General features: G+C 38.6%; 2 protein-coding genes across 2 annotated transcripts; both read right to left on the bottom strand.

Annotated features, from left to right (window-relative positions):
• Position 1: 1 nt before the first annotated feature.
• On the bottom strand, positions 2-3,714 carry LOC106919218 (uncharacterized). The gene is made up of 11 exons (XM_014989443.2): positions 3,641-3,714; positions 3,245-3,374; positions 3,004-3,148; positions 2,652-2,772; positions 2,476-2,554; positions 2,252-2,363; positions 1,462-1,567; positions 1,306-1,387; positions 1,083-1,146; positions 870-984; positions 2-730 (listed from the first exon to the last, which is right to left on the bottom strand). Coding segments are annotated over exons 1-11 (1,017 nt in total). The 5' UTR covers positions 3,642-3,714; the 3' UTR covers positions 2-668.
• An 842-nt stretch (positions 3,715-4,556) lies between these two features.
• LOC106919217 (uncharacterized) lies at positions 4,557-8,632 on the bottom strand. Its single transcript, XM_014989442.2, has 10 exons — positions 8,572-8,632; positions 7,564-7,661; positions 7,292-7,493; positions 6,983-7,127; positions 6,734-6,866; positions 6,525-6,645; positions 6,360-6,438; positions 5,570-5,672; positions 5,368-5,488; positions 4,557-5,249 (listed from the first exon to the last, which is right to left on the bottom strand). The coding sequence occupies exons 1-10, from the start codon at positions 8,585-8,587 to the stop codon at positions 5,188-5,190; spliced, it is 1,080 nt and encodes a 359-aa protein (XP_014844928.2). The 5' UTR covers positions 8,588-8,632; the 3' UTR covers positions 4,557-5,187.
• Between the last annotated feature and the right edge of the window lie 2,013 nt (positions 8,633-10,645).

Here is a 10,645-nt window from a genome sequence, read left to right as displayed (position 1 = left end):
GTTCTTTGGTTGTGGCAGATTTTATGAACATTTAAAGGTGCATCATGGCCCAAAATATTGCAAAAAGAACCTATAATGTAACCTATAACCTAAATGTCTTTGCATTTATTACATCCTAAACCACTGTGACGTTAAATGTTTAATCCAAAATGCCACTTAGTTTCATTACATAATGCTAACTAACATAAAGTAAACCATTTTACAAACCGGTCCAGTGCATGCAGTACGGTTCTTGAAACACGAAGCAGAGTTCCCACACAGTCAGACATTTTTAAGTATTTTCCATATTTGTATCTGCAGACTTTCTTACATTCACATTCAGATATTTTTGCAGCTTCTAGACTTAAAGCTTGACATCACTATCTGCCTTAACTTCACTTGTATTTATACTTGAAAAGCAGGTTGGGAAGTACAGACAATTTTGGGATTTTGACATGAAAAGCTGTAGGAGCCCAGAATGATGTACGAGAACATACTTTAGATAAGAGATATTCTGTATCTTGTCAGAAAGTAAACCCAAATTTTAACTCTAAAGTGGACTGAAAACCTATGAGCATCTCAGCCTCATTCAGGTCAACAGTACTGTAAACACCAATCAAGATAGAAACAAGATGGCTTATGAGGAAAACGGCCAAATATCTCTCCTCCCTCTGAACAATCCGTCCCAATCACTGGAGAAGTCGTCTCACCGACCTGGTGGTATTTGTGGACAGGTTCCTCTGAGTCATGGCTGCAAGCAGACGGGGTACATTAACTTTTTCCACATGCAAAAATTTCACAATATCATCTGCATAACGTATGAGTACAGCTGTATTTGCATCGCCTGAACTACATAGTTGCTCACTTTCACCTCTCTTTCTGCTGCTCACCTGAGAAGTTGAGCTCGTAGCTGAACCTGCTGGCGGTAAATGTCATAATGCCTGACTGGTTCAGCTGGTACTGGAGTTCAATGTCAGGACTGGAGACGCTGCATTGACGATAACTCTGCACGACACCATAAACAAGGTACAGTTTGGCTGCTTATTAGCAAGTCTACTAACATCGCTGTTCTCATATTAATAAAAGGAGATACTCAGTCTTACTTTGGAATAATCTTTCCAAATCCCATCGATATCTTGGAACTGCCAACGGACATTTGTACCTGAGCTGAGGAAGATAAGACAGAAATAGATTAAGGGGATTAATAGAGCATAAGTGGAAACATCATATAGATACAGTTATATTTGTTCATGTAAGGCCTAAGTTACTCCAAAGGAACTTGGTCATAAACTTTTCAAATTAAAAGACATGTCTAAAAAGATTTACCTGTTGTTTTTCTGAGGTCCGTAGTCCGGACTCCGCCTCACGCTTCGTCTTGTCCCAATATTATTATTAATTTGACACATTCCTGCAATCAATAATGGTTTTCAGAGGCTTCTTGAATTAAATAGTGGATTATTGAGAATGAATTGTGGTTATTACTTGCAAAATCCAGCTTGTATGAGAAGTTTGTGATATTGAAGAGGATCTGGCCCTGTGGGTTCAGCTGGTATTGCTTCTCAATGGCAGCGCTGTCAAGCGAACATATCTGCAAACAAATAGGCATCATCACAAATAAATGTCGCTACATTTAGCTTGGATAATGTCATGGTGCTTCTTATTTCATAATCTGCAAGTAAAAAGTTTATGGCACAACTTCAAAGCAACTAAGACAACGTAGACAAGGCAACAAAGGAAAAGCATTGATCAAAGAAGCACTGTTAATTACTCTGAATCTACGGTGGTGGCAGCATCATGCTATGGAAGAAGCCAAGCTCTTTATTCAATATGTATTCTGCGTCAAAACTTAAAATTTTATGTTCACAGAATATCTCAAATAAATCTGTCTGAACTTTAATCGTGTTAGAAGGACAAACGGGAACATTTTTCAGTCTTCGTTCCTGAAATTTCAGGAAAACGTGTTTCTACAAAAGATTGTTTCTTCAAAGGCTGAATACAATCACAGGCTTCCATCTTGAAAGATTTTTATTTGTAGGAAAAAAAACCTAAACTATTTTGTGTTGCTCTATCCAGTAAAAATCTCAATAACATACACTGAAACGTAAATATGACATGTGACAAAATAACCACCAGATGTCACTGTTGAGTCTCCCCAATCATTGCAGAAGGGTTAATACGACACTCAAAAGTTAAGGATGAAATGAATGCATGTTCAAAGGTTACAATTTTGGAAGTTGGAGAATAAAGTTGGTGTATAAGAAGCTGTACTTACATGTGCTTGGTATTCTGTCCACTGCCCTTCATCTCCCATAAACTCCCACTTGAAGCTGGGATTGTGTAACTGGGATTGTGAAGCCAGAGGGAGGGATGAAGCATAGCTAATGCTGCAGGGACATAAAGTGAAGTATTTTTTTTTATTATTGTTATTCTGAGAGAGGCTAGAATGTTTCACTTCATTTACATGGGCATGACTGAACCAAGGTTGAAAAATCTCACCTTGCAGGGCTTGAGGTGAATTTCGGTCTCCTGCGCATGTTTCTGCGCAAGCCTGTAGCGACGTTGGTTTGGGTCATGGCTGCAAATTTAAACGCCTTCAGTTACATCTAACTGCATACATACAATGTGTACCTGATTGTAGAAATAGCTCCCAGAAACTCATCAAAGCCACATACTGGAAAAATCCAGTGAGTATCCGGTCGAGCCAACGCTGAACTGAATGACTCCCTGAGGGTTCTGAGTGAATTGAGTCTCGATGTCTTTGCTGGTGATGGACGACGATGACATGTTGGAGCTCTGAGGGGGTGAGGAGGATGAAAAATGTTCAGCGTTTGTTCACAATAACACCCTCCCAAGAACAAAAACACCAGGAAATTTCATACTCCACAAGAACTCAAGATCACAGCTACCGGAAAGCCTCATAAGCCGTTTCTACTGCTGCATTTGTTTATAATAGTTCATGATACAAGAAAGACATTAGCTCAGACAAAGTGTCAGGACCCTGAGGGAGAGAACACATTTCTTCACCTGTGATCCATATTCACACCACAGGCTGTCGTCTCTGAAGTACCATCCGATGTCCTCTTCTTGACCCTGAGGGACAAAGCTCAGTCTCTGCACCCTCAGTGCTGGGTTATCAGTCTTCAGCTCATCGAAGTCTATAAAAACTACCCTGTGGATTGACAAAAACATGCACCATGGTATTTTTCATATGGTTTCTGTAGATACATGGCCAAACCTATTTTACGCAGAGCGTAGAAATACAAACCCGAGGCTTGTGTTGATGCTGATCCCCTTTGCTCCAGGCTGGCAGTAGTGAGTCTCGATCACATGATCGTTGTCGATTTTCAGCCACTGATTGCCGTTCAGCAGTTGCCACTGATAATGATCGTCACTCACTGACAAACACAGAGATTTGGACTTTATTACATATCACTGTGATCTTTCTAAACCCAGCTGTAGGGAAAGAAGTGAAATCATCCTGCTTTGTAGCTCCTGTAGATCATAACAGCCAAACACCAACTTCCTCGTTCTCAGACTGATTCAGACTCCACATAAGCTGAGACAAATAAACTACACTAAAACGGCAAGATTTGGAAAGTTTACGCACAAAAGTGACTTAACATGACATTTCCAAAACGAACACATGAATCAACCCACTTACTTGCGCTAAAATCCTTCTGCTACGCTGTCATTTCACAGACATAAATAGTTTCACTTTCATTTCTTTGAGATGGGAGAGGGAGGGGAAACTCCAGGTGCTTTTTACAAGTTTTTACAAGTTAACTCTGTCAATGTGACTATGGACTCTTTGGTCTTCAGCCATATGGATGTAGCTACATGTGCTAACAAATGGTTCAAAGGCAACTGTCAACTATAACGTATACTAACTTCAGAAATAAGTCAGAGTAAATTTTCCCATTAGATTTGTCAGATTAAAAGTAATTTTTGAAAATAATCTTTAAGCAGATAATTATTAAGTTCACAGTAGCTGTGAACATCAAACCATAATAACTAACAGAAATAAAGGCTTCAAAACATGGGTTTGTTTGTGATTTATATATGTAACGTGTTTTACTTAGTCGTGGAGTTTCTGGAATAAATAAAGTTTCCAATAACATTTAAATTTATTGAATAAAACTCCTTTGTTTTTCTGCTTGAATCTACTACAGGTGACCCAAATGCAAAAAGAAGCTTAGAAAATGTCTTTTGTGTGTTTTCACATGTAGAATAAAGGTTTTGTAAATCAGAGATCAAATGCAGCCCATGACTACAAATAAATAAAATGCTCTGTGGATTATTCTGATTATATCTTACAAAGTTTACACTCATGTCACTGTGGATAGGATGCTGCCATATTTGGTGTTTTCCTTTCCATTTTATAGCAACAAAATCTGTTGAAATGTGACCGAAAGTTATATTTTTAAACAAACATCCCAGATTTCCTTTAAAAATAAAGTCATTAAATTAAATGAGTTATCAGACCTTAACTGGTACTGAAGGTGTCTCATTTGATCAATAGAGGATTTACAAAAATCGGAGGATAAATTCCTCATTCTTAAAATAAACAAAAGTCCACACAAATTTGAAACTTTAATTTATTTCTGTTTCTGCTAAAAGAGATTATGATCTTCACCAGAGGCTTTTCTCAGATCAGCACCAGAAGACGGGAAAAGGAGACAAGCACCATGCAAAGAAGAGTAAATGACAAAGATTGCATGTAAAGCATAAGGCACAACTGAGCAACATCTGCTGTACAACAGAATTGATCCACTTTAATGTTAATATTTTTATTGCATCAAGGGAATCTGTCTGCGTATCTCCCATAGGCAGATTCTAAAATCACATTCCATGTCCTCTAATTTAACCAAGATTTTTTTGGTTTTCTGAAAAACCTTCGGTTGGTTTCGGTACTCTGCAAAAAACCATAGAGAAGCGCCCCTGAGACTCTAAGATCAAAAATTCAAACATCAACTCTGCAAATTACAAGTTGGATTGTTTTAGTGCAGGATTCTCAGGCAGGATTCATGTATTCACTTGTAAACCTCACTGATATTTCATAGTATCAGGTCATAATGTCTGTAAACATCATTAAATGTTTTATTAGGGAGCTATCCCTGGTGTAACTGGAAAACACACAGCCTAAATCAATGCACTAGCACAATATTGCACAATTGTTTGCTTTCTGAAAAGTAGCTCCGTCTTTACTCCTCACACCAGCACTCGTCTGATCTTGCGTTTACGGTTGTTTGTCTGGTTGATCTGAATCATCGCTGGAATGGAAAAAAAAAAAAGTTTAAAGGTATTATTTAATTGCTTTGATTGACAAGATGAACTTATCCTCTAATTATGGTAACTGTCTTATGATGCTGAATTGTCAACAATCCTGACCTCCAAAATCCAGCTTGTAGGGCTGTCCGTTTATTTTGAACTTCATGGTGTCGGAGGGGTTAAGCCGGTACTTGCTCTCGATGTCGTCACTGGTTATGGAGCAGTCAGACGAAGTGCCCGGCTGTTGAAACAAACTAACATGTTGCAGTTAAACTGGAAAGCAAAGTCTCCGAGATCAAACTGAACCACATACTCTGCTGACCCTGCGTTTGAAGGTGTGCCAGTTTCCACCGTTTCCTTCGAATTGCCACTGCGGTTTGGTGCCCACAGAAAGCGTCTGGAACGATCCGGCTAGAAGAGCGGCTCTGAAAAATTAAAATCAAAGTTTTGGACTTGCAGCTTTTAAAAGACATGTTTATGGCTCCATGGTGCTAGCATAGTGTTAGCGGAGCATAAAGACAAAAAAACAAAAGGAATTAGGACAACCTAAAACATTCTGCGCATATTTGAACATGAATTTCTGACGAAATACGAAAAATTTCAATAAAATGTTTCAAAATAAATTGGTGAGTAATTTACAATGTCTAAAATTACACATTGGTATATTATAGGACGTGCACACCATAACAATGACGTTCTTCTGCATTTTCGAAGCGCATTTCCCCATTTAAACATCTAACATTTTCTGTCTGAGGCTTTTGGACAGAAAGATTTTTGTTCCAATTGGTGTTAAAGTCAATCTACCTATCACCAGAAAGACATGCTGATGTTTCGCTTTAAGATTCCTAAAACTTTGCTCATCAGTTGAAAGACTGATTGGTGGAACTTATTCCCAAAGTAGATGCTGTTTTCAGACTTTATGTCCACAGACAATAACAGTTGTAGGGAAGTAATTATATCCCATACTATAACCTATTTTAGTAATTACACAATAAAGTGATGTCCATTAACAGTGCTGTGCTGTGGATACAATATTTGTGTGGTTTTGTAGATTTTGAGCATGACACTCAGAAAAAAATCAAACACTCGAACACAACCAAATCCAAACTTACCCTGCTCTCGCTTGTTGTTGTCTGAACACAGGTCGTCGTGTGACCTTCCTATTTTTCTTTTTTCCCACTTGTCGCATTTCTATCAAAAGTCAAAATCGAGTCAGTGAAGTCAAGTAAATCGCTAGGAAAGTGCTGCATCTAGTTGGAGAAGAGAGTGCAAGTCACCTGGAAACTTAATTTGAAAAGTCTCCACACCAGCCGTGAAAGTAAAGGAGCTTTTCGGGTCGCTCTGGAACTTCCTCTCTATGTCGGAGCTTTTTACCGGACCTGGATTACCCTTCGAGTCCTGCCCACAGCACAGCAAACACCACAAGTCGTCACTCCAACCTACCGTACGAGGTTCAAACGAGAATAAAGATGCAGAAGCCATCTACCTTGTCTCCATACTTCCTCCACTTCCGTCCTAAGGTGCAGTACCAGTTCCACACGGTGTTGCCGTCATCCAGGCGCCTCACCTTCAGGTTCTTCCCATAGACTCTTATTTTGATGAAGTCTATAGACACCGCCCTGCAGGACAGCAACCTCACTCTTACCTTGCTGATATGTATTTTCACTTTGTAACAATTGAATACAGTTTTACAATTTGAATAAAGGAAGATAAATATATATGATTAAACGTTTACCCATATGGTGTGTTGTATATTTTGATGCTTTTCGTGTGGGGCAGCGAATACTGGGCCTCGATAATGTGATCATTTTCAACATCCTTCCAGCCCTTTCCACCATTTATCTGCCACTGGTACGGTCGACCATCAGTAAGTTGGGGGTCTGGTTGAAAAACAAACATAAATTTCATTTGAATGCGGTAAGCAACTAATGTTAAACAAAAATAAATAACATTTATTTAAAGACAATTGGTGACATAGACCACTGGAGCTACCTGAACAGCATGATTAAATAACAAGAATAAATCAAAGTTAATAGCTTCTTACTGCTGGCTGCTGATTGGTCTTCGGCGCTGGCACACGCCCCAGATGACCTCCTCCTTCCACCCAAACTGTGACTGAGTTTACAGCTTGACCCGTAGCGGCAGCTTCCTGTTAGAAAATACTTGCACACATGCAGGTAAGAGCAGCTGGCCCCGTCCTTACAGCCGCCACGGTTGTAATATCTGCAGGGTTGCTTTGTGTAAATCTGAAAAAGGAAAAGAGGGTTTAGATTAGTTATTTCCTGGGTTTATGTGTGGTTGTGTTTGGAAACTGACCTGACTGTCATCCTCTGAATCCGACTCCTGCTCACTCTCCGACTCAAAGTATGACTCATCTTCTGATTCGCTTTCAGAAAAAGTTTCCTCATCAGACTCTGAAAAATATTTCACTCAAGTATCAGGTCAAGGCAGGACAAGCCATCCTTTATACAGTCGTCATCATCATATGGTTAACTTTGGGAAACAAAGCATTTCAAAAATGTTATTAGAAGTTTACGTCACAACAAAAAGTAGGGCGAAGTGAAAGAAAAGAGAAAGTTTATGTCAAAATTACATACAAATTAAAAGTGTTACATGCATTGTATTCCATCTTCTTCACGCTGATGCACCAAAAATAAAATATAATACTACCAGCTTCCTTTAGAGGTCCCCCTAGTAACTGAACCTCTACAGTTTATTTTTGTGGTCATTTAATAAGTAAACAAACAAAGCATTCATATATTTTGTCACCAGAACACGTGATCTCATCTAAGCCTTCTGCCCCCTGCTGGCGAACTCGTGGAGTCATTTTAGTTTCATTTCATTGCTGGGTCGCAAACCAAAGTCAAGATTTATTTAGTCTTAATAATGTATGTTAAATCAGAGATTAAAGGTAAGCGCATATTTCACAACCATTTGTGAAACTGTAAGTAGAAGAACTTTATAGATGTTCTGTATGTTGGCTGAGGAAGAAACGAAACTCGAAACTCCAAGTTGTCAAACTGCAAGAACGTCAGTATCTGACTACGGTACAATACGTGACTGAGATTTAAAATGTATTTTGTATCTAATACTTACTTATTCGTGACATCTAACACAATTTTGTTGTTTTTATTTGAGTATGTATTTTTTTTTTAAACAATGGCATTATTTTACAGTAACTATCGGCGCTAAATAAAGAAAGAAAAAAACGGAATATAAATATACAGCATATATAAGAGAGAGTGTTGCACTTTATTATTATTATTATTATTAATTTTAAAATCATAAATACATCCATAGAGGTCAGAGAGAAAGCCAGCTTACCGTGAGCAGACGCCATCACCGGGTTATATTAAACTACTTTCGTTTTACCCATGAACGCAATGCTGGGCCTACACTGCAATAAACAAATACCACTCCCACCCCTATCAATCTTAATCATTTCTATTTCTAAATATTTGGGTGTTTGCAACAGCTATTTCAGTTTGATATATCTAATAACTGATGGACACAGTAATATTTCAGTATTGAAATGAGGTTTATTGGACTAACAGAAAATATGCAATATGCATCAAAACAAACTTTGACAGGTGCAAAAATTTGGGTACCCTTGTCATTTTTATTGATTTGAATACTCCTAACTACTTTTCACTGTCTTACTGAAGCACAAAATTGGTTTGGTAACCTCATTAAGCTTTGAACTTCATAGCCAGGCGTTGCCAATCATGAGAAAAGGTATTTAATGTGGCCAAATGCAAGTTGTTCTCCCATTTGAATCTCCTCTGCAGAGTGGCAACATGGGCACCTCGAAACAGCTCTCAAATTATCTGAAAATGAAGACTGTTCAACATAGTTGTTTAGGGGAAGGATACAAAAAGTTGTCTCAGAGATTTCAGCTGTCAGTTTCCACTGTGAGGAACATAGTAAGGAAATGGAAGACCACTGGGACAGTTCTTGTTAAGCCCAGAAGTGGCAGGCCAAGAAAAATATCAGAGAGGCAGAGAAGAAGAATGGTGAGAACAGTCAAAGGACAACCCACAGACCACCTCCAAAGACCTGCAGCATCACCTTGCTGCAGATGATGTGCATCGTTCAACAATTCAGCACTTTGCACAAGGAGCAGCTGTATGGGAGAGTGATACGAAAGAAGCCGTTTCTGCAAGCACGCCACAAACGGAGCCGCTTGAGGTATGCAAAAGCACATTTGGACAAGCCAGCTTCATTTTGGAATAGGGTCCTGTGGACCGATGAAACAAAGATTGAGTTGTTTGGTCATAAAAAAAGGTATTATGCATGGCGGAAAAAAAAACACAGCATTCCAAGAAAAACACTTGATACCCACTGTAAAATTTGGTGGAGGCTCCATCATGCTTTGGGGCTGTGTGGCCAGTGCCGGCACTGGGAATCTTGTTAAACTCAACAGATTCTTGAGAATAATGTTCAAGAATCAGTGACAAAGTTGAAGTTGCGCTGGGGATGGATATTTCAGCAAGACAATGATCCAAAACACCGCTCCAAATCTACTCAGGCATTCATGCAGAGGAACAATTACAATGTTCCAGAACATTCATTCCAGAACATTCATTCCATTCCAGAACAATGTTCTGGAATGGCCATCCCAGTCCCCAGACCTGAATATCATTGAACATCTGTGGGATGATTTGAAGCGGGCTGTTCATGCTCGGCAACCATCAAACTTAACTGAACTGGAATTGTTTTGTAAAGAGGAATGGTCAAAAATACCTTAATCCAGGATCCAGGAACTCATTAAAAGCTATAGGAAGCGACTCGAGGCTGTTATTTTTGCAAAAGGAGGATCTACTAAATATTAATGTAACTTTTCTGTTGAGGTGCCCATACTTTTGCACCTGTCAAATTTTGTGTTAATGTGTACTGCACATTGGTATGTGAGTAACGATCAGTGTAGTACATAGTTGTACTCAAGTAAGAATAGCTGCAGTATGTTTTTTACTCAAGCAGAAGTAGATAGTTAGACTAAAAAGTAGTGTAGCCTCAAGTAACTAATCATAACATCTGATTTAATTTGTGAATGTGGTAATAAGACAGTTAGGGTACAGTTCAAAATATTAATTCTGGGATTTTTAAGATAAAATAAAAATGAGTATCAATAAATAACTTCGTTGCCAAATAACACATTTCAGGCATTTTAAAATTGGATTTGCTCACTACGTACAGCCTTTGAAACAATTACTTATCATTGTGTGTGTGTAATGATCATCTCATTAGAACAATGAAATGTTACTCCATTGACAATATACTCTTTACTGAATATTCATTTGACCTGCAAATTACACGGGATGCTCAGCAGATAGAACAGCTTGTTAACAAAGTGCTGTTGCTGTGAGTTGCTGCTATTTAAAAGCACTGAATTGAGTTA

Source organism: Poecilia mexicana, unplaced genomic scaffold (genome assembly GCF_051168715.1).
Source record: "Poecilia mexicana isolate PSO_F unplaced genomic scaffold, ASM5116871v1 scaffold_23, whole genome shotgun sequence".
In the NCBI taxonomy this organism is placed as follows: Eukaryota; Metazoa; Chordata; class Actinopteri; order Cyprinodontiformes; family Poeciliidae; genus Poecilia; species Poecilia mexicana.
The sequence above is the reverse complement of the archived record's forward strand: the minus strand, read 5'-3'. Positions and strand labels throughout refer to the sequence as shown.